Source organism: Protopterus annectens, chromosome 1.part1 (assembly GCF_019279795.1).
Source record: "Protopterus annectens isolate FY-2018-M chromosome 1.part1, PAN1.0, whole genome shotgun sequence".
In the NCBI taxonomy this organism is placed as follows: Eukaryota; Metazoa; Chordata; order Ceratodontiformes; family Protopteridae; genus Protopterus; species Protopterus annectens.
Genome location: NC_056726.1, coordinates 1648226699 through 1648251375, shown reverse-complemented (window position 1 = coordinate 1648251375; position 24677 = coordinate 1648226699). Strand labels below are relative to the sequence as shown.

At 41.3% G+C, this 24677-nt stretch overlaps 1 protein-coding gene across 1 annotated transcript in view; it reads left to right on the top strand.

The window, feature by feature from the left end:
* The first annotated feature begins 3739 nt into the window (after positions 1–3739).
* LOC122811765 (zinc finger protein 260-like) overlaps positions 3740–24677 on the top strand; it is a 195353-nt gene continuing 174415 nt past the window's right edge. The window contains exon 1 of the mRNA XM_044083824.1: positions 3740–3888. Within this exon, the coding sequence (XP_043939759.1) occupies positions 3877–3888 (12 nt within the window). The 5' untranslated portion in view covers positions 3740–3876. The remainder of the gene's footprint in view (positions 3889–24677) is intronic.

Here is a 24677-nt window from a genome sequence, read left to right as displayed (position 1 = left end):
CTCCTAAAATGGAGAACATCGATATATGTGCAGTAACTGAGACCTGGTTCAAGGCTCCAGAGAGCACCCCTGCAATACCAGGCTACAACTCTTACCACACTTTTCGGCCACCAAACCAGGACCGAAACACTAAAGGTGGAGGAGTGTCAATATTCACCAAGGATATTCACACCACCAGGCTAGTTGGCCAACACAATGTGTCTGAAATTCTCCAAGTGCAACTAACACTAGGTAAGACTGCAATCCAAATTGTAGCTTGCTACAGATCCCCCACCATACCCCAAGATTCTCACTACACCTTTCTAAACATACTGGAAAATATTAAGATAGAACCAAACACCCTAATACTGGGTGATTTTAACTACCCTGCCATTAACTGGGAAAACTACTCATGTCCCAACACCTTTGCGCAACGGTTCTTAGAATTCATAAATTCCAACGCCCTGGATCAACTAATCCATAGTCCTACCAGGGGCTCCAATATCCTAGACCTGGTCATTACCAACATGGGAAATCAATGCTCCATACCTATGGTCACCGCTCGTTATTCAGGTCTGACCATAACCTAATCACCCTTAACATCCACATCCCACCCCCACCCCCAGTAAAGAAACCACCATAAAAAACTTCTCCAAAGCCAACTTCATGCTACTTAAGTCAGAAGTGACAAACTTCATGACACCCATGCAGACAGGAACTGAAACTGCTGAATCCTACACTAAGGCACTGTACAAGCACATCCACTCATGCATGAATCGTGCCATCCCAAATAGAACCAAAATGCTCTCATCCAAAAAAAGGAAGCCAATCTGGTGGTCCCCTGCCATAAACAAACTTTACAACAAAAGGAAGAAACTTTTGCAGAAAAGAGGAAAATCCCAGGATTAAAAAAACTCCCTTACTAGCCTCAGTAAGAAACTGAGATGCCTCATAAAATCCTCCAAAGCTAGTTACGAAAATAAAATTGCCAAAGATTCCAAAGACAACCACAAAGCATTCTATAACTATGTCAAAAATCTAAATGGCAATGCTCAGATCTGCTCTGAGCTAAAACAGAATGGCATTAAATATACTGATCCAAAGGATATTGCCAATATCCTGGCAGATCGATTCAGTGCCAACTTCACCCCCTCTCACCCCTAAATGGCCCATCTCAATACCGGAAGATTGCCAAATTCCAGTAATAACGGCCACACAGGTACAAAAGCACTCTCTAAAGCCAAGAATACAGCATCCATGGGACCAGATGACATCCCGGGCTGTGTACTACATGAACTACAATATGAACTGGCACCTCACCTAAGTGTCATGTTTAATCATAGCCTCACCTCAGGTTTCGTGCCCACTGAGTGGCGTGAGCTACAGTTATCCCAATCCACAAGGGAGGATCCACCTTGGATCCCGGAAACTACCGTCCCATCAGTCTGACAAGCCTTATCTGCAAGGCCATGGAGCGTATTATCATGGAACTTATAAACAAAGACATTGGCAACCTTCAAACACTGGACCCCACCCAGTTTGGGTTTGTGAAGGGCCGATCTTGTCTCCTGAACCTGATTAACTTCTTTGAATCAGTCTCCAGAGCCATGGACAAGGGTAAGGTGGTCCACACAGCCTATCTAGACCTTGCCAAGGCCTTTGACACCATCCCCACTCTGGAATCATAGATAAACTTACTAAGTTGGGCATTAATCCCTATGTCACCCAATGGGTTGCTAAATGGCTTACTGATAGAACCCACACTATAAAAGTAGCTGACTCCAAATCCAGCTCCAGACAAGTGACAAGTGGAGTACCTCAGGGTTCAGTCCTGGGGCCGCTCTTGTTTGGCATCTACTTCTCTGAAGTACAGGTCAACACTAAGGGACTCTGGCTAACAAAGTTTGCAGATGACTGCAAACTGGTAGCCATTATTGAATCCCCAAATGATGTGGATACTCTACAAAAGGGCCTTACAGAAACAGATGCTTGGTGCCAGAGCCATGGGCTCAAGCTCAATGCCAAGAAATGTATTGTTATCCCCTTTGGGAAATAACATGTATCCATGAATTACCATATAGGTGGCAGTACACTAAACACAGAAAGTGTGATAAGAGACTTAGGGACACAAGTGGACAGTGGTCTCACGTTCGATAACCACATCGCCACAACAGTCAGGAAATCCTTCTATGTGGCACACCTCATCACGAAGGGCTTTTCATCCAGAAAAAAGGAGGTCATTGTCCCACTGTACTCATCCCTCATTAGACCCATTATAGAATGCAATGCCCCATTTGGTATGTACCTCTCAAAACATCTGCAACAACTGGAAAGGCCTCAGAAATACCTCACTAAAAGAATCACAGGCCTAAAGCAGATGCCCTACGCTGACCGCCTTAAAAAACTCCAGCTATACTCTGTCGCATATCGTCTACTCAGAGGCGATCTCTGCTTAACATACAAGGCCATGTCAAACCCAGAGCTGTTGGACATGCTACACTTAAAGAAATCCCAATCCCTCAGAGCTACACGCTCCAGGGATCTAAACCTTGTCATCACAATAAACAAAACATGCTGGAGGGATAGGTTCCTGACCCAGAGACTCCCCAGACTCTGGAATAGATTGCCCATACATGTCAAGCAGAGTGCCTCTTTGGACCTCTTCAAAAGGAACCTTGACGACTGGATGGGAGAAAGGAAATTCACCCCAGGGATCACGTCAGTCGCCCTGCTAGACAGGGGTCCAGGAAAGTAAATAATGTGGGAAGAAATAGCCAGGGAATTGTTATGGCTAGGCTTGTATAGGCCCTAGGGCTGATAGCCTAGTACCAACCTATGAACCTATGAAATAAAGCTTGAAACACAAAAAAAATGTTCTTTATTGATCATCAGATGTTTAACAGCAGCAATTACTTTGTCCAGTCAAGTGTATGACATAAGTCAGAAAAGTATTTTAGTACTCGTAATTTGCATTCAATTATGCCTTAACCTGAATACTTACTGAATGCTATCAGTATTTCTACCAAAATAATGGTTGTGCTTCTTCACTACACTATTTGTGTAATGTCTAATTATGAGACAATTTATTATTCTTCATAAGTGGATGTAAGCACTGCTTAAACCTCACCCACTATCAAACAATGCCTTTGCCCTTTACACATTTTAATACTGTTATAATGTTGTCAGAGTTAAACAATGTTCGCAAACGATATTTAAACAAGTTTGTTGTGAATTGTATTGCACGACAGATTTATTAATTTTCTTCTCATCTGGATGTACAGTAATTGCCAGAAAGAACACAGAACATTTTTTTTTACTGCCATGGAGTCAGTATACAAAGAAAACAGGGGTCCTCATGTACTCAACGTTTACTTTGTGACCCTATAGTACATGATCAAACTGAATTCTGACTGGTAAAACTCTTGGAAAGTGAGTACAAAGCTTTCAAAATAAAAAATAAATAAATGAAGTAGTGTATGCAGCCTATAAACACACAAACACACACACACACCAGGAAAATAAAGAAGAATGTGCAGATAAGTCAAGTGGCTTTGCTCTGCAGAGTTGGCAGCACACATTCACACAACGAAAGCATTGCTCCTACTAAAGAAAGGTTGGAGCTGCTTGTGTCTGCTTATCTTACTAAACATAAACCACTCCCACTATACATCGGTATAAACTTACATCATAAATATTAATCAGATTAGCAGCAGGCAATAGGGACACATTTCACAGAAGGACAGGAAGTGAGAGTTAATTTACAAGTTGTTGTTCCAATGATTTCCAACAGATTACAGGGAAATTATTTATAAATCTTTTGGTTCTAAAATATGAAAGAGAGCAGTTGGCAGAATTTGGGGACATTCTTGCTTATGAGCTGAAACTTAAAACGTGACAATGAAGTTAGAGGTAAGAATTTATGAGCTGATGAAAAACTTGCTTTCAGTGCGCAGACTGTCCTTGTTCTTGTAATCTTTTCCCAAATTTTGAAAGGAAGTAGAGCTTGAATTCATGAACAGTGCAGTTTGCATTGCAGAAAATGTTAAGGGACAGAAATAGAGTATGAAGGTGCATGTAAGCAAATCTGAGCAAAAGAGAGTTGGTGAGGAGAGAACTCATTTGTGTGAAATATCCTTTGTTCTTCCAATCCTGAACTGTAAAGGACAGCATATTTTGTGTTTCTGAACTGTGCAGTTTATGTTGGTGGAGCTGGAACCAGAATCCTGCAGCCGGAGGTAGGGAATGTAGAGCTCAGTGAGAGGTCTAGTGGAGATGGATTTTCTCTGAGTAATTAAATTATCTTTTTGAGATAACTCAGCCCTGGAAACAAAGATGACACACACAAGTTAGTTTATTTCTATGTAAGCTATTATATTAAATGTTTTCAAGTATGTAATTAGTATTTATTTCTGAATATTTATTTTGCAGTATTACAAATAAATACATAATGGAATTATGTTTGCTTCAGATTGCAAAGACTCCCCAAAGTCAAGCAAATATAGTTATACAGTGCATATTGGATTTGTGATAAAGAGGGATGCAAAACTGTAAAAATATGTGTAAGGACTGTAGATCTAAGTTATTTAGGTCACCGTCCTCAGAAAATACAGAATACTGCTGGATATGTTTGCCTTTCTGTTGTACTTAGTGATGCCTAAATAGCAGTACCATTTGTTCACCACTGTTCATATTTTATACATTTGTTTATGCAGCTTTACCTGAGTTTAACTTCTCACTGTGGTCACTGATCCCTGGTGACTTCTGCATGCAGTAGAATTGGGAAAACTTTACCAGGTTAAAGTCTGTACTGTTCATACTTGTTTTGTATGTAGTTTTGGGTGGGCATGCAAAGAGTTCTCTTGAAGGACAGCCCTGTCTGTGTTAGTGATATCTTTCATAAACTCTGCCCAGTAATGTCTTCACTAGAGAATGTAACATCATGGAACACCCTGGAATGTATCCTATCCCTACCCCTGAGAAGAGGTGAAGATGCCATAACTTACCCTTCCCAGGCACCTCAACCACTAATCAATATCTGGTTCACTGGGTCTCAGTCTGGGCTTTATCTGTCTGTGACATCAGAGCTGACTGTTTCTTTCCAGTTTGTTCATTGCATTGCTTTTATTTCCAGTTCATGTTTCTGATTTTTTTTTAGTTTCTAACTACCTCCTTAACACAGATTGTGCTGCATACTACATTGTTAGGAGTAGTGTGGATAGAACTTCTGCCATCGCATTGTGTGCTGTTGGCATCATGAACCCTGGCTCTCACCGTATGGTTACTGAGAAGTAACTTAGACTGCTTGACTATACTGAGATGACATAACTGTTGTTGACATCTTACGAGCAGATGCCATGCTTTATAAGGTAGCGCTCACATATGTTATAAAACGTAACAGCACAAGTCAGAAGATCCAAACAATTGAAGAAGTCTCAATATCTGAATTGTATGGCTTCTGCTACATACCTACAATCAATTGCATTACTAGCTGAGTTAAGTACAAACTTGCAGTGTTAAAGATTGTACTGCATTTTATTTTTCTGTCTGTTTCATTGAATATTGTGGTCTGAGTCTCTGTAGTTATTTATTTTTCTATTTAATTGTTTCATAGAATACTATGGTCTCTCTCTGTCTCTGCAGTTAGTGGGGGCTACTGTGTTTCACTTCATTGATATTCAGTGTTAAACTCTTAGCCTAGAGGGTTTCTCTGTATTTATAAGTGTTAGTCACATATCTTTGAATTTATTACTGCTCAATATCTGAGTTGTTTGGCTTCTGCTACATACCTACAATCATAGGTTCATAGGTTCATAGGTAGGTACTAGGCTATCTGCCCGATGGCATTTATAAGCCTAGCCAGAGTGTGTCAGCTTTCGACACCCCATTGATCAATTAACTGATCCTCTGTCAAGCAGAGCCAATGAAGTGATCCCGGGGTGTATTTTTTGTTACCCATCCACTCGTCAAGGTTTCTCTTGAAGAGTGTTAGTGAGGGGCTCTGCCTGATGTAATTTGGAATTTTGTTCCAAAGCATAGGTAGTCTCTGTGACAGGAATCTATCCCTCCAGCATGTTCTATTTATTGTTGTGGTGAGGTTTAGCTCACTAGAGCGCGTGGCTCCCAGTGACTTGGATTTCTTTAGGTGGAGCATGTCCATCAATTCTGAGTTTGAGACCAGTAATCCTCTTGGTGAGGTACTTTTTTGGTCTTTCCATCTGTTGGAAGTGTCTTGTGAGGTACATCCCAAATGGGGCATTGTACTCTATGATGGGTCTAATGAGTGACAAGTAGAGGGGCACTATAACCTCTTTATTTCTAGATGAAAACCCTTTAGTAATTAGATGGGCCACATAGAAGGATTTCCTAACTACTTTGGCAATATGATTGTCAAAGGAGAGATTACTATCTACCTGGGACCCCAGATCTCTTATTACCTCTTCTGTATTAAGGGGGTTGCCACCTATGTGGTAATCCGTGGGTGTTTTGTTTTTCACAAACGGGATGACTATGCATTTTTTGGCATTTAGCTTGAGGCCATGACTTTGACACCAGGTGTCCGTCTCAGGAAGGCCCTTTTGGAGGATGTCCGTGTCAGCCGGAGAGTCAATTATGGCTCCCAGTTTGCAGTCATCGGCGAACTTGGTTATCCATAGTCCTCCTGTGTTTGCCTGTACTTCTGAGAAGTATATGCCGAACAGTAGGGTTCCAGGACTGAGCCTTGCATGACACCACTTGTGACTGGTTTAGAGTCGGACCTGGAGCCTGCTATTCTTACTGTGTGAGTTCTGTCTGTAAGCCAGTTGGCAACCCATCTCGTGACATAGGGGTTTATGTTCAGGCTGGTGAGTTTTTCTGTAATATCTGAGTGGGGAATGGTGTTGAAAGCCTTGGCGAGGTCAAGGTAGGCTTTGTGAACCACCTTTCCCTCGTCTATGGCCTTGGTGACTGCCTCGAAGAAGTCAACCAGGTTTAGAAGGCATGCTCTGCCCTTAACAAGGCCGAACTGGGTCGGGTCAAGTGTTTGGAGGTTCCCAATGTCTTTGTTAATGAGTTCCATGATGATGCGCTCCAAAGCCTTGCAGACCAGGCTAGTCAGGCTTATGGGGCGATAGTTACCAGGGTCAGTTGTGGCCCCTCCTTTGTAGAGAGGAATAACTGTTGCTGTGCGCCATTCTATGGGCACATAGCCTGTGGAGAGGCTGAGGTTGAACAGCGTGTTTAGGTGGGGGGTTAGTTTGTTCTGTAGTTCATGCAAGAGGCAGACTGGACCACCATCTGGTCCCATTGACACTGTGTTTTTGGCTTTTGAAAGGGCTATTTTCACCTGTGCATCTGTGATATTTGGGACACTACACTTTTCCGGCATTGTTGTGGGCACTTTTGGAGGTGACGGGGGGTGAAGTTTGCACTGAATCTATCTGCCAGGATGTTGGCAATATCAGTAGGTTATGTATATTTTGTGCTATTTTTGCACTAGTTCAGTGCATATCTGCGAGTTGCCAGTTAGATTCTTAACATAGCTAAAGAAGGCTTTGTGTTTATCTTTTGAATCCTTGGCTGTTTTTCTTTCGAAGTTAGCCTTGGATGATTTCATGAGGGACCTCAGTTTCTTAATGATACTGATGAGGGATGTCTTTCCTTCTTGGGATTTGCTTTTTTCTGAACTAGTTTCCTCCTTCTATTGTATAGCCTGTTTATTGCAGGGTCCACCAAACTGGTTTCCTTCTCTTAGAGGAGGGAGTCTTGGTTTTGCTAGGGATGGCACGATCCATGCATCCTTGTAGGTGCTCATAAAGTGCATTTGTAAAGGTTTCTGCATCTTGGGCAGCGTTATCCTTTAGCATGGGGCTTGTGAAACTTACCACCTCTGTCTTAAGTAAGGTGAAGTTTGCTTTAGAAAAGTTTTTTACTGTGGTTTCCTTAGTTGGGGGTGGTGTTGGGTGTGGACATCCAGAGGGATTAGTTTATGGTCTGATCTAACCAGTGACGGGTTGACCTCTGGTGTGGTACACCTGTCACCCATGTTGGTGATGACCAGGTCCAATATGTTTTCATCTCTGGTAGGGGAGTTTACCAGCTGATCCAGGACGTTTGAGTTGATGAATTCCAGGAAGCGCTGGGCCTGGGAATTTGTACTCGAGTAGTTTTCCCAGTGAATGGTAGGGTAATTGAAATTGCCCAATATCAGGGTGTTTAGTAGGACCTTCATGCTTTCCAGTGTCTCCAGAAAGGTGGAGTGGTGGTCCTGGGTCATGGAGGGTGATTTGTAGCAGGCCACAATTTGCATTGCAGATTTGCCCGATGATAGTTGCACATGGATGATCTCAGAGTTATCATGCTGCGCCACTAACCTGGAGGTGTAGGTATCCTTGATGAATATGGATACACCCCCTCCTTTTGTGTTTCGGTCCGTGTTCTGTGGTCAAAACGTGTGGTATGAGTGGTAGCCTGGTAGTGCTGGCATGCTCTCTGGAGCCTTGAACCTGGTTTCAGTTACTGCACAGATGTCGACGTTCTCCATACTGAGGAGTGCTTCAAGCGCATGCATTTTGAGTTTTAAACTCCTGGCTTTGAGTAGCAAAACCCTCAGTTTTTTGTTAATTTTGCTGTTTACGGAGGTGGGTTTGACTTTTGAGCCTTGCGTAAAAAAGGCACTATGGGGGCAGCAAGAGCCTTGGCCAGTATTCAAAAGCCTAGGGATGACAGGTGCAAGCCATCTCTTGCGAAGCAACGAGGCTTATCGAGCATGTCTTCCCAGGCTGACAGAGACTGGATCCCCTTTGAATGACACCAGAAGCTTAGCCAATTGTTAAAATTGATCATTTTTTCTTTATACCGAGGTATCATTCTTGGTGAGGGCAGAATGCTACTCAGGCTCAGGGTCATACCAGCCTGGGCTACATGATCAGCAAGCTCTTCCATGTCTCTTTTCATGTAGTCCAGGGAGGTACATCTCAGGTCATTCACACCAGCATGAACAATGACAGAGTCATATTTGTACTTGTTCTGGAGTGACCTGAGTGCTTGTGTTATGTGGCGGATTCTGGCTCCCGACAGACAGCTAACAGTAACCTTCTGCTTGACCAGCTTAGTGAGTGGGACGTCAGTGTGCATGACTGTAGAGTCACCTATTACTAGTAATTTAGGTATGTTATTTCACCTTAAGGGCTGCGATTGTGCAGCACACTGATTTTGTGTTTTATGTGTTGTCTGGTTTGTGACGGGAAGTGCAGGTTGTTTGGGTGTCTGCTTTGGAGGTCTCTGATGCTTTTGCAGGTATTATTTAGAGCCTCCGAGTATGATTTTGTGTATTTATGTGTATTTTTTGCCAGTGCTATTTTAGTAGGTCTCTGTGCGGCTGGAGTTGTGGTGCAAGTGTTAACCTTCTCCTCTTGACTGTCTGTTCCAGTCTTGGGTGGAGACAGCTTAGCTTCCAGTTTGGCTGTATAATTGCATCGCTCGCATATGTTGTGTGGTAGGAGGAGAGGGTTGTCTGTGAAAATGGCAGTTGTAACATTACCTCATGATACCCAGATTCACCAGCTGGACTGGAGAGTGCACCTGAAGTTGCCCTTTGGTCATGCCTGAATAGTAGGATGAGCTGCTTAGTCACTTGGTTGGTGAGGGGTGAATAAAGAACCTTGCCCTGCTGGGCAGTCAGTATCAGGGTGTAGTAGTGCTTGCTGTTAGGTCTGAGCAAGTTCTGGGCTGTAAGATGCTTTTTTGAGTGCTTAGGTTGAGAGTTAGACTAGTTTCAAGGGAAAAACTGAACAGGAGACTTAGTGGAGCTGGGAATAATTTAACCGTAGCTAACCGGCACTGCCCGGTGCGCAAAAACATGCAAACACGGTTTTTATAGTAGGGAAATGAAAGAGATAGAAATTAGCCCAAAATGGCCAATAAACTACTAACTTCTGGGCTGGAACCACTCCTCCAGGGACAGATAGGTTGTTCAAAGCTCCCCTCTCTCACAGGTGAACAGAGAAACTTCCTTCTATCCAAGTATGGTATGGGCAACTCAGAAACTAGTATCACAGCCCTGAATTCAGCACTAGCCTGAAAACTGGACTATACTAGCTTAGAAAGGCGGGAAACAAGGAATTTTTTTTTTTTTGTTTTTTTTGAAAAGATAAGGCAAAAACAGTAAATAATACACTTAAAACAGCTTTAAACGACTACAAACGATCAGAAAAGGCTATTGCACTTTAGTGTGTAGCCTACAACAGTTAAACAAATTATTTAAACAAAAAACAACTTTTAAAAAGTGCAGGCAGTCAATAAGTACAATATGTGAAAAAAACAAGCTTTTAAATCACAATAAATGCTGGAAAATCTGCGCTTAGGCGGAAAACAGATAAGTACAGCAAGAAAGTACAGAAAACTGATACTTAATCACTCCAAAGTCTCTCTCCTAAGCTAGAAGGCTTGTATCAGTTTAAGTTTTTCTAGTGCTACCCAGTAGGTTAGTTACAGGAAAGATGGGAAACAAGCGCAGATGTGGTCTTTTAAACCAGAAAGTTGAAAGAGACGGACAGACTGTCCAAATGGTCAATAAACTACAATTTCTGGGCCAAGAACCTCTCCTCTCGTGGTAGACAGACTACCTAGTGCTTACCACTCCCACTGATAAGCTAGAAGGCTTTCCTCCAAAACAGAAAGGCTTGCGGGGCTCAGAAGCTTACCAACAATCCTGGATACAGCAACTCTGTATCTGGACTAGGCTAGTTACAGAAAAGATGGGAAACAAGCGCAAATGCGGCTTGTTTCCCACCTTTCTTGTATGCATTACTAGCTGAGTTAAGTACAAACTTGCAGTGATAAAGGTTGTACTGCATTTTATTTTTCTGTTTGTTTCATTGAATATTGTGGTCTGTGTCTCTCTGTAGTTATTTATTTTTCTATTTAATTGTTTCATAGAATACTGTGGTCTCTCTCTCTCTCTCTCTCACTCTCTCACTGTCTGCAGTTAGTTTTCCACCCTCCCTCCTTGTTCTTGTTCTGGTATTAATCTTGGTGGCTTTGGAATTGCCCTCCCCGCCTGTAAATTTGTGTTTGAACACTCCTCCTGGGTCTATCTCATTTTCTCACTCAGCTGAGTACGGTGAGATCATATTTTGACTTCAGACACACCTACCAGTCCCATCTGTTCAGCTCTGTCCCAGCTCTATTCCAGTCTAGTGTCACTAGCTCATTCTACCTAATACAGAGAGAACATTTGTGAAGGGCAAGCCACTTAGGTCCTTAATTTTGAATTATCTTCCGTTTCTCCTTTCCCCCTTAACAAAAAAAATATATATCTAAGCTTGTTTCCTGCTTTTTCTCTAACTAGTCTTGTCCAGATACAGATTTTCTGCAACCAGGACTGTTTGTAAGCTTCTGAGCCCCCAAAGCCTTTCTGTGTTGGAGGGAAGCCTTCTAGCTTATCAGTGGGAGTGGTAAGCACTAGGTAGCCTATCTACCACAAGAGTGGTTTCTAGCCCAGAAATTGTAGTTTATTGGCCGTTTGAGCAGTTTGTCCATCTCTTTCAACTTTCTGGTTTTAAAAGCCCACGTTTACACTTGTTTCCCATCTTTCCTGTAACTAGGCTAGTCCAGATACAGATTTGCTGTATCCAGGACTGTTTGTAAGCTTCTGTGCCCCCCCAAGCCTTTCTGTATTGGAGGGAAGCCTTCTAGCTTATCAGTGGGAGTGGTAAGCACTAGGTAGCCTATCTACCACAAGATCCAGGTACAGATTATTAGTTTTAGCACTTGAAGTTGATTATTCGTGCTCAGCACTTGTTCAGAACTTGTTGTTAGCACTAAATAAGCTACAAATTACTACAGCACTCAACCTTCCTCTTTACCTAGAGGAAAACAGTTTTTGTACTTACCTTCCTCACTTGCTTAGAGAAAAATGGCTCTTATACTCACTTTCCTCACTTGTCTAGAGGAAAGTAGTTTTTTATTCAGGCTTGTCCAAGGGTCAGCTCCCAGTGTTCTCTCCTGTCTATCTGATGAATCTGGGCATCATGGGGCAGTGTAGCAATTGCCTCATGTGCACAGACAACCCTCTCCTCCTACCACCCAACACCACAACCTTTGAGAGATGCACTTATTTAGCTAAACTGGAGGTAAAGCTCTCTCTAACCAAGACTGAACTTGACAGTCAAGAGGAGAAGGTAAACACTTGCACCACACCTCACTCATCACATAGTCCCACTAAACCTACACCACCAAAATCCACACATAGAAACACAAAAACATTTGCAGAGGCTCTCAATAATAATCTGCTCAAGCAACAGAGACCTCCAAAGCAGAAACGCAAGCAACCTCCACCCCCCCAACACAAACCAAATGACACATAGCTCACAGACTTAGTGTGCCAATAAACCACAGCTCATAAGGCAAAACAACGTACCCAACACACTAGTCATAGGTGACTCTATAGTCAGGCACACTGATGTCCCACTCAACCAGGCTAAATAAGGAGAAGGTTACTGTCAGCTGCCTGTCGGGTACCAGGATCTGCCATATAACCCACGCACTCAGGTCACTCCACAACAAGTACAAATATAGCTCTGTCATTGTCCATGTTGATGTGAACGACCTGAGATGTACATCCCTGGACTATATGTAAAGAGACATTGAAGAGCTCTCCGATCTTGTAGCCCAGGCAGGTATGACCCTAGCCCTGAGAAGCATCCTGCCATCACCCAGAATGATACCGCAGTACAAGGTCAAAATGATTAACTGCAACAATTGGCTAAGCTTCTGGTGTCAATCTAAGGGATCCAGTATCTGTCTGCCTCAGATGACATGGTCGACAGACCATGATGCTTTGCCAGAGATGGCCTACACCTGTCGTCCCTGGGATTCCGGATACTGGCTAAGGGTCTTGCCGCCCTTATAGTGCCTTTTTTAGGCATGGTTCAAATGACAAATTCACCACCATAACAGGAAAAGGCAGGCAAAAACTGAGGGTAATGCTACTCAATGCTAGAAGTCTAAATCTCAAAATGCACTCAATAGAGGCACTCCTTAAAATGGAGAACATCGATATCTGTGCAGTGACTGAGACCTGGTTCAAGGCTCTAGTGAGCACCCCTGCATTACCAGGCTAAAACTCACACCACACTTTTTGGCCATCTGACCTGGACCAGAACACAAAAGGTGGAGGTGTGTCCATATTCATTAAGGATATCCACATCTCCTGGCTAGTTACGCAGCATAATGCATCCGAGGTTATCCAAGTGCAGCTAACTCTGGGCAAAACTGCAATCCAAATTGTAGCTTGCTACAGATCCCCCACCATGCCCCAGAATTCCCACTCCTCTTTTCTTGATATACTGGAAAATATTAGGGTTCAACCAAACACCCTAATAATGGGCGATTTCAACTACCCCACCATTAACTGGGAAAACTACTCATGTACCAACTCCTTCGCTCAACGCTTTCTGAAATTCATATATTCCAATGCCCTGGATCAATTTATCCACACTAGTCATTACCAGCATGAGTGACCGGCGTTCCACACCTGAAGTCAACGCCTCATTGATCAGCTCAGACCATAAGCTAATCACCCTAGATATCCGCATCCCGCCCCCACCCACCATTAAGAAAACCACAGTAAAAAATTTCTCCAAAGCCAACTTCATGTTTCTTAAGACAGAAGTGGCGAACTTCATGACACCCATGCAGATGAACAATACAGTTACGACTGCTGAATCCTACACAAATGCACTCTATAAGCACTTACACAAGTGCATGGATCGTGCTATCCCAAACAGAACCAAGATGCTATCCTCCAAAAAAGGAAGCCGATCTGGTGGTCCCCTGCCATAAACAAACTCTACAACAGAAGGAAGGAACTGTTGCAAAAGAGAGTGAAATCCCATGAGTGGAGGAGCTCCCTGGTCAGCCTCAGTAAGAAGCTGAGATCCCTTATAAGATCCTCCAAAGCTAGCTACGAAAACAAAATCACCACTGATTCTAAGGGCAACTACAAAGCATTCTATAGCTATGTCAAGAATCTCAATGGCAACACGCAGATCTGCTCTGAGTTACAGCACAACGGCACGGAAATTACAGAACCAACTGATATTACCAACATCCTATCAGATAGGTTCAGTGCTAACTTTACCCCCCTCTCACCCCCTATAGGGCCCATGTATATACAGGAAGAATGTAGAGTCCCTGTAATCACATCTATGCAGGTAAAAGCTGCACTCTCTAAAACCAAAAACACAGCATCCATGGGACTGGACAACATCCCAGGCTGCGTTTTACACAAACTTCAGAACTAACTGGCTCCCCACCTAAGCACCATGTTCAATCATACTCACGTTAGGCTTTGTGCCCACTGAATGGTGCATGGCAACAGTTATCCCCCTCCACAAAGGGTTAGCCACCACTGATCGCCCTATTAGCCTGACGAGCCTGGTCTGTAAGGCTGTGGAATGTATTCTCATGGAACTGATAAACAAAGACGTTGGTAACCTCCAAACTCTGGACCCCACCCTGTTCGGGTTTGTGAAAGGCAGATTATGCCTTCTGAACCTGAGTGACTTCTTTGAGGCAGTCACCAAAGCCGTAGACAAGGGTAAGGTGGTTCACACAGCCTATCTTGACCTCGTCAAGGCTTTCGACACCATCCCCCATTCTGAAATTATAGCTAAACTCGTAAAACTAGGTATAAATCCCTACTTCACAAGATGGGTTGCCAACTGGCTCACTTACAGAACCCACACTGTAAAAGTTGCAGACTCCAAATCTGACTTCACACCAGTGACAAGTGGAGTACCACAGGTTTCAGTCCTGGGACTTCTCCTGTTTGGTATCTAGTCTGAAGTACAGGCTAAAACAGAAGGCCTCTGGCTAACAAAGTTCGCAGATGACTGCAAACTGGGAGCCATAATCGAGTCCCCAAATGAGGTGGGCATCCTACAGAAGGGCCTCACTGAGACAGATGCCTGGTGTCAGAGGCATGGCCTCAAGCTCAATGCCAAAAAGTGCATTGTCATCCCCTTTGGTAAAAACTCTCTACCCATGAACTACCACATGAACAGCAGTCTACTTAACGCCAAATGTGTGATAGGAGACCTTGGGTCCCAAGTGGACAGTAGTCTCTCCTTTGATAATCACATCTCCACAGTAGTCAGGAAATCCTTCTATGTGGCACACCTCATCACAAGAGGGTTCTCATCCAAGAAAAAAGGTCATTGTTCCACTCAACTCGGCACTCATTAGACCCATTAAGAGTACAATGCCCCTTTTGGAATGTACTTCACAAGACATCTGCAGCAGCTGGAATGACCACAGAAGTACCTCACAAAGAGGAATACTGGCCTCAAACAGATGCCCTACACTGACTGTGTCAAAAAACTCCAGCTTTACTTTGTAGCATATCGCCTACTCCGAGGAGATCTCTGCCTAACATGTAAAGCTATGTTAAACCCAGAGCTGTTGGACATGCTACACCTAAACAAGTCCCAATCCTTCCGAGCTACACGCTCTAGGGACCTAAACCTTGTCACCACAATAAACAGGACATGCGGGAGGGACAGATTCCTGTCCCAGAGACTTCCTATACTCTGGAACAAGCTACCCATCTGTCAAGCAAAGTTCCTCATTAGAACTCTTCAAGAAAAATCTTGATGAGTGGATGGGAAATAGAAAATACACCCTGGGGATCACTTCTGTGGCTCTGCTCGACAGGGGCATAGGAAATTAACTTTCTTGGGTGGCGTAAGCCAGGGAACCTTGTTGGCAAGGCTTACTTAGGCCCTTGGGCTGATAGCTTAGTACCTACCTATGAACCTAAGAAATAACAGAAATGCTTTCTTAACAAAAAGGGACCCACCTGTCACCTATGTATTTCCTGAAGCATCCATTGGGCATACCTATCAACTTCTTAATGCAAGAAATCTGGACTAAGCCAAAATTAATGGGGGGACAATGGTCCAAAAACAGGGACAGGTTTTAATTACTGGTCTTTAAAATTTAGAAGAGTGATAGAATAATGGGTTTTGCATTTTCTGAAGGATATGAAGCCTGAAATTAAAATGTCTATCATTATTTAGCAATGACTTCAGTCCTCACTGATTTGCCAGAAACCACAAATTTTAAGAGGAACAGACCAAAAATATGTGACAAATCTGGACAGTTGAGAGGTCTGAAGTTGGGAGTGCTGATATTGGTGCAGTCTGTTCCTTATTGAAATTCTTATGTGTGAGAGATAGTATACAAGTACCCTGATAAAAACACTGCAGGTTAACAAGTGTGTTACATTGGGCAGTTTCTGTACATGATATCCTTCCCCACACTGTAATCTGGAATGTCATGTTTTTATTTTAGAACTTTGCAAGAAAATTGATATTTGTTAAAAGCAAAACATGCTAGTGTCATGAACAGGAAAATACAGAAACAGAACACAGAGGCTGCTTTCATGTAGTGCAGCAACATTATTTTTGTTTCAGTTTTCGCTATTTCTTTAATGTAGAATGCAGAATGGTGTAACATGATGTGCTGAAGATGAAACAAATGGTTGGGAAGCTGGCAATGGGGAATTTGGATGACACAGAGCTACAACGTTAAGTGGTTTTCTTTGCAGAAATGTAATTTGTTTGTGTATCTCACCATGGCTTATTGGGATGGTAATGAAGAGTGCTGAATAGAAAGTACAGAAGAATTCTGAACAGTTTTGTTTGTTTATGTCTTTCGGCTTTTCCCGGTTAGGGGTCGCCACAGCGGAACTCCGGTCCGCTAATGATTGGCAGTAGATTTTTACATGCTGGCTTGCCGGGCCTAACACACAACCTTCAACGAAGGAACGCCCATTCACGCATGTCGCCACACAGAACACGCTCTAACTGAGAATCGAAGTGAACAGTGTAGTCCAAAATTAAAGGCAGTGAATGTGAACAGAACACCATAACTGGATGATTCCCACACTAAGATACATGGGGAAATTTAAATTAGGTTATTGGCATATTTATTACCAGAGGTGCTAGCTCATAGATTCATAAATATATACTAAGCTAACAACCACTGAGACATTTATAAAGTTAGTGAAGCATCCCAGTTGTAACCTACAAGTTTATATACCTTAGAGGTTATTTTAATAGGGGCTGTGTAGGTTAGGGAAGGATATATAGACTGGCTCTGTCCATTAGAGACATACAGTAGGTGCAAGACTCTGGGTATAGTTTTGATTTTGCATCCACTGGTACAGGTTTGAATTGAATAGGATTAGGGAAAGAGCCCTGCTTCACATGGACAGGAAGCCTGTTCCAGAGAAGGTGAATATTCTGAGACAAATGCCTGTCCCTCCACTGTGTCCTATTTATGTTGCAATCAAAGCTTAAATCCCTAGATCTAGTAATTCTGATGTTGTTTGTTTTGCATGTATGCAAAAAGTCCATCACTGTGGGATTCCAGGATCTATCGTATTCCAGGCATAGATTACGTCTGAACAGTCTATAAGAAATGGAGTATAGAGATAGAGCTTTGAGGTGATTTGCAGTTTTGCTCTTTATGCCGTGTATTGTTTTTTTTTTTTTGAAAAACCACTGTGGATGTTGCAGTTCTTACATTTGCCTGGTCAGGTGTATACCGAAGGGGCTGTTATGCTCAATGATGAGCCTGATTAGGGTTGAATACAGTGGAACAAGGATTTCCTTGGACCTAGATGCCATGCCGTTGCTTATAAATTGAGCAACATAGAATGATTTCCTTACTGCTTTAGGCACGTGTTGGTTGAAAGCCAGGTTACTATCTACATGCGTACCCAAATCCCTGAATACTGGTTCTACTCCTAGGGGTGTGTTATCTATGAGGAAATTTCCTACGGTGGCTGGTTTCCTTAGAGTACTATTATACATTTCTTGGCACTGAGGTGTAAGCTGTGGTGTTAGCACCAGTAATTTGTACGTGTTAGTCCTTCCTGCAGAATGTTAGTATATTGAGGGGATTCTTTGGTTGATTCTAGTTAGCAATCCTTTGCAAATTTGGTTAGCCAGAGACCCTTGACATTGGCTTTGACTTCTGAGTTGTGGATCCCAAAAATAATTTGACCCTAGCATAGAGGCCTGAGGGACACCACTAGTGATTAGTCTGTTTGTGAAGGTGATCTCCCCTACCCTAACTTCCTAGGTCCTGCCTGAGAGCCATTTGGCTATCCAGCATTAAAGATATGGGTTTATGCCCTTGTCCATGATTTTATTTAAAATGCCTGCATAGGATATTGTATCAGGTGCCTTAGACAGGTGAATGTAGACAGTATAAACAGTTTTGCTCTCATCCATTGCCTTGGAGGCTTCTCAAAGAAGTCAACAAGTTTGAATAGGCATGATCTGCACCTGACAAAACCAAACTGGGTTGGATCCACTGTTTGAATGTTTTCTATTCTCTTATTAATCATTTCTATGATAATTCTTTCCATGACTTTGCATATGAGACTAGTCTAAGACTTATGGGTCTCTAGTTCCTGTGGTCCATTGATGGCCCATACTCATATAAAGGAATGAGGGCTGTCAGTGCTCCATTCATGTGGTACAATGCCTGTCTAGAGGCTGTCTTTAAAAAGTGACTCCAGTGGTCCTAAAGGTCATGTTTCAGGCAATTTAGCATCCTAGGATGTTATGTGGGCCTGTTTTTGGCCATAGAGAGCACACCTAGGACCTGTTCCCTAGTGATAGTTGGGGGGGGGGCAGGGTTATTTTATAGTATTTGCTGGGGGGGTGTGGTAAAATTGGAGATGAATTTGTCAACCAGCATATTTGCTAGCTCTTTCTGCTACATGTCAGTGGTTCTATTTGCTATCAGTTCTTTACACTGCTGTGTGCTGCCTTTTTGGTGTCAGACATAGTTTAAGAAATCCTTGTCATTGTCCTTTGCCTAGAATGCTACCTTTACATAAAATGTGGCTTTAGTAGACTTAATTTGCCCCCTTTATTGTTTGTTTAGCTTGATGAGAACATTTTTTTATAATTCTGGTTGTAGCACTTCCTAATCTTAGCTATGATTTTTTTCTTTTACTATTCAACATGTTTATGATTGGATTCCACGTGTGTGTGTGTGTGTGTGTGTGTGTGTGTGTGTGTGTGTGTGTGTGTGTGTGTGTGTGTGTGTGTGTATGTATGTATGTGTGTGTGTTTTGGGGTCATGCAACTATTCCAGTTTAGAGCTGGGTAGTTGAAGGTCAGCCATGAATATGGTATTGGGTTGAATGGTGATTGCTTCAGTAAGTCCAAGTACAAGTTATGGGTTACTTGGGTTACAAAGTGTGACCTATAGTTTGCAAAGATATGATATGGGATACTACCCAGAGAAATCTGAACAAGGAGAAACTCAGCACATCATCCTGCTTGACTAGTCTTGAGGTGAGTTTTTTGTTGATATAGATTGAGACACTTTCACCTTTGATCCTTGCCTGTCCAATAGCTGGCCTGAACGTGTGGAAGGCAATATAATTCGGCACTGTCAGAGTGCTCTCTGAAGCTGTAAGCCATTTCTCAGTAACTGCACAGATGTCCGCATTCTCCAAAATGAGGAAGGCTTGCTGGGAATGGTGTTTCTAGCTTAGTCACATGGCATTGAGCAGTAACACCTTTAGATTCCCTTGTGTTGGTTTTGCTATATCAGAAGGTAGGTCAGTTTGGCATTGCCTAAAAAAGGCGCTATAGGGAGAACAATGTTTTAGCCAATATTTGAAAGCCTAGAGTGGACAGATACAAACCATCCTTGCAAAGCAATATGATCTTTTGCCATATCCTACCATGCAGACAAATATTGTACCTCCTTGGAATGACACCAGAAACCAAGCAATATGATCTTTTGCCATATCCTACCATGCAGACAAATATTGTACCTCCTTGGAATGACACTAGAAACCAAGCACATTATTGAGGTCAGTCATCTTTTGTTCATATTGTAGCATCATTCTTGGTGAGGGTAGAGTGCTGCACAATGCTAGGTACATACCAGCTCCATAGTGTACTCCTTGGTGAAGGTAGAGTGCTGCACAATGCTAGGTATATACCAGCTCCATAGTGTAATCCTGGGTGAAGGTAGAGTGCTGCACAATGCTAGGTACATACCAGCTCCATAGTGTAATCATTGGTGAAGGTTGAGTGCTGCACAATGCTAGGTACATATCAGCTCCATAGTGTAATCCTTGGTGAAGGTTGAGTGCTGCACAATGCTAGGTACATACCAGCTTCATAGTGTAATCCTGGGTGAAGGTAGAGTGCTGCACAATGCTAGGTACATACCAGCTCCATAGTGTAATCCTTGGTGAAGGTAGAGTGCTGCACAATACTAGGTACATACCAGCTCCATAGTGTAATCCTGGGTGAAGGTAGAGTGCTGCACAATGCTAGGTACATACCAGCTCCATAGTGTAATCCTTGGTGAAGGTGGAGTGCTGCACAATGCTAGGTACATACCAGCTCCATAGTGTAATCATTGGTGAAGGTTGAGTGCTGCACAATGCTAGGTACATATCAGCTCCATAGTGTAATCCTTGGTGAAGGTTGAGTGCTGCACAATGCTAGGTACATACCAGCTTCATAGTGTAATCCTGGGTGAAGGTAGAGTGCTGCACAATGCTAGGTACATACCAGCTCCATAGTGTAATCCTTGGTGAAGGTAGAGTGCTGCACAATACTAGGTACATACCAGCTCCATAGTGTAATCCTGGGTGAAGGTAGAGTGCTGCACAATGCTAGGTACATACCAGCTCCATAGTGTAATCCTTGGTGAAGGTGGAGTGCTGCACAATGCTAGGTACATACCAGCTCCATAGTGTACTCCTTGGTGAAGGTAAAGTGCTACACAATGCTAGGTATATACCAGCTCAATAGGGTACTCTTTGGTGAAGGTAGAGTGCTGCACAATGCTAGGTACATACCAGCTCCATAGTGTAATCCTTGGTGAAGGTAGAGTGCTGCACAATGCTAGGTACATACCAGCTCCATTGTGTAATCGTTGATGAAGGTAGAGTGCTGCACAATGCTAGGTACATACCAGCTCCATAGTGTAATCCTGGGTGAAGGTAGAGTGCTGCACAATGCTAGGTACATACCAGCTCCATTGTGTAATCCTTGGTGAAGGTAGAGTGCTGCACAATGCTAGGTACATACCAGCTCCATTGTGTAATCGTTGATGAAGGTAGAGTGCTGCACAATGCTAGGTACATACCAGCTCCATAGTGTAATCATTGGTGAAGGTTGAGTGCTGCACAATACTAGGTACATACCAGCTCAATAGGGTACTCCTTGGTGAAGGTAGAGTGCTGCACAATGCTAGGTACATACCAGCTCCATTGTGTAATTGTTGATGAAGGTAGAGTGCTGCACAATGCTAGGTACATACCAGCTCCATAGTGTAATCCTTGGTGAAGGTTGAGTGCTGCACAATACTAGGTACATACCAGCTCCATAGTGTAATCCTGGGTGAAGGTAGAGTGCTGCACAATGCTAGGTACATACCAGCTCCATAGTGTAATCCTTGGTGAAGGTAGAGTGCTGCACAATGCTAGGTACATACCTGCTCCATAGTGTACTCCTTGGTGAAGGTAGAGTGCTGCACAATGCTAGGTATGTACCAGCTCCATAGTGCTTGATATTTTACCTTGAATGGGCTCCAGGTCACAGTACTAGGACTTGGCCCAAATGAGCATAAAGAAGGGTCTTAAGGATGAACATACCATACTAAATCACAGAGATTTTTCGTCAGATTTTGAGATATGGATGAAAATCTGAAGGATAGACAGGTGCATCCTTTCTGGAGGGCAGGTACTCAAGTGATGCCAGAAGGTATGTGCTGACCGCTAGGAGATTATCCTATTTGAATCTGATATGTTAGTGTTTTCACTGACAGCAAATGATGCAGAAGAATCGTGCGGCATGGTGTTGTCTTCTGATGAGCTGGAGGCTGATTTACCTCTTGGAAGAATTTGGAAGGACTGCTATTTATTTGGGAGTGTTGACATGTCCATGTATTTTTAATTGGTTATAGTAATTAAATCAAAATGAATGTGATTTAAATATTAGTTGTTCATGTAATTTTAACTTCAAACATGAATGTGATTTATATTAAATATTAGTTGTTCACATCATTTTAATTTCAAACTAAAATATAATGCAATCATTTTGCACAGTTAACATCATAGTTAACCTCACTCTGTGTATAACTTTATACATATGAAATCAAACTTTATAAGTTGTAGTAAGCTTTCCATTGAAGTCTTCTTAAATTGTTGCTGGAGAGATGTTAATGTGAGAGTCCAATTTCTCTATTAAGCTTTGAACTTTAGACCATAGATTATAGTTCACACACAATGTAGATGAACTCTGTTTCTTAATCTAAATCTCTTTAGATGTGTTTGGTCTAATGGCAGGAAAAAGTCTGTAAACTGAGGAGGATGGCTAGATTTCCGGTTTCTTGTTATAATTGTTCTTGCTATGGCAGGAATAGTTTATACAAATAGTACTAACCCATTTTTGCAACATTTGATATATTATTTGTTTTATTTATTTAACATTTGTTTTACCAGGATAATCCGCCTGGACAGCTAGTGTCCATGTTCAGTAGAGCCCTGTGGAGAAAAGCTCCAAGAAGTTACAACGTAAATAGATGGTTATTGAATAATAAAAATGAGTAGAATAACAATGAGTCGAATAACAATGAGTAGAATAACAATAAGTAGAATAACAATGAGTAGAAAAACAATGAGTAGTATAACAATAAATAGAACAACAATGAGTAGAATAACAATAAGTAGAATAACAATGAGTAGAATAACAATGAGTCGAACAACAATAAGTAGAATAACAATGAGTAGTATAACAATAAGTAGAATAACAATGAGTAGTATAACAATAAGTAGAATAACAATGAGTCGAACAACAAGTAGAATAACAATGAGTAGAATAACAATAAGTAGAATAACAATGAGTCGAACAACAATAAGTAGAATAACAATAAATAGAATGAGTAGAATAACAATAAGTAGAATAACAAGGAGTAGAATAACAATGAGTAGTATAACAATAAGAATAACAAGTTGAATAACAATGAGTCGAATAACAATAAGTAGTAGAACAATAAGTAGAATAACAATGAGTCGAACAACAAGTAGAATAACAATGAGTCGAATAACAATAATTAGAATAACAATGAGTAGAACAACGAGTAGTGTAACAATAAGTAGAATAACAATGAGTCGAACAACAATAAGTAGAATAACAATGAGTCGAACAACAATAAGTAGAATAACAATGAGTCGAATAACAATAAGTAGAATAACAATGAGTCGAACAACAATAAGTAGAATAACAATAAGTAGAATAACAATGTGTAGAATAACAATGAGTAGAATGACAATAAGTCGAATGACAATAAGTCGAATAACGAGTCGAATATCAATGAGTCGAATAACAATGAGTAGAATAATGAGTAGAATAACAATAAGTAGTATAACAATAAGTAGTATAACAATGAGTAGAAAAACAATGAGTAGACTAAGAATAAGTAGAATAACAATGAGTAGAATGAGTAGAATAATAATAAGTAGAATAACAATGAGTAGAATAACAATGAGTCGAATAACAATAAGTTGAATAACAATGAGTCGAATAACGATGAGTAGATAAAGAATGAGTAGAATAACAATGAGTAGAATAACAATGAGTAGAATAACAATGAGTAGTATAACAATAAGTAGAATAACAATGAGTCGAACAACAATAAGTAGAATAACAATAAATAGAATGAGTAGAATAACAATAAGTAGAATAACAATGAGTAGAATAACAATGAGTAGTATAACAATAAGAATAACAAGTCGAATAACAATGAGTCGAATAACAATAAGTAGTAGAACAATAAGTAGAATAACAATGAGTCGAACAACAAGTAGAATAACAATGAGTCGAATAACAATAATTAGAATAACAATGAGTAGAATAACAATGAGTAGTGTAACAATAAGTAGAATAACAATGAGTCGAACAACAATAAGTAGAATAACAATGAGTCGAATAACAATAAGTAGAATAACAATGAGTCGAACAACAATAAGTAGAATAACAATAAGTAGAATAACAATGTGTAGAATAACAATGTGTAGAATAACAATGAGTAGAATAACAATGAGTCGAATAACAATAAGTAGAATAACAATGAGTAGAATAACAATGAGTAGTATAACAATAAGTAGAATAACAATGAGTAGAATAACAGTAAGTAGAATAACAATGAGTAGAATAACAATGAGTCAAATAACAATGAGTAGTATAACAATGAGTCGAATAACAATGAGTAGTATAACAATAAGTAGAATAACAATGAGTAGAAAACCAAGGAGTAGAATAACAATAAGTAGAATGCTAACATTTTTAGCAGGCATGACAGTCGAATGCAATACTAATAGTCGGATAACAAGTGGTAGAATGCTAGCATATAAAAGGCAGAAAAAGTTAAATGCAATACAAGCTCATAGTACAGTTTTTAGATCACAAATATGGCACTATTATTAGCAGTAAATATCACATAATCTTAATAAAAGCTTATAATAAGGAATTTACTTTTCCCCAATATTTTTTCAGTAAAGTACACTCATTTATAGACTGTGTTTACAGTCAGCTTGAAGGAACCTGCAGATTTCAGTTGGCTGCTGTTTTACATCTCCAACATTCTGCCTTGCAATTTGTACT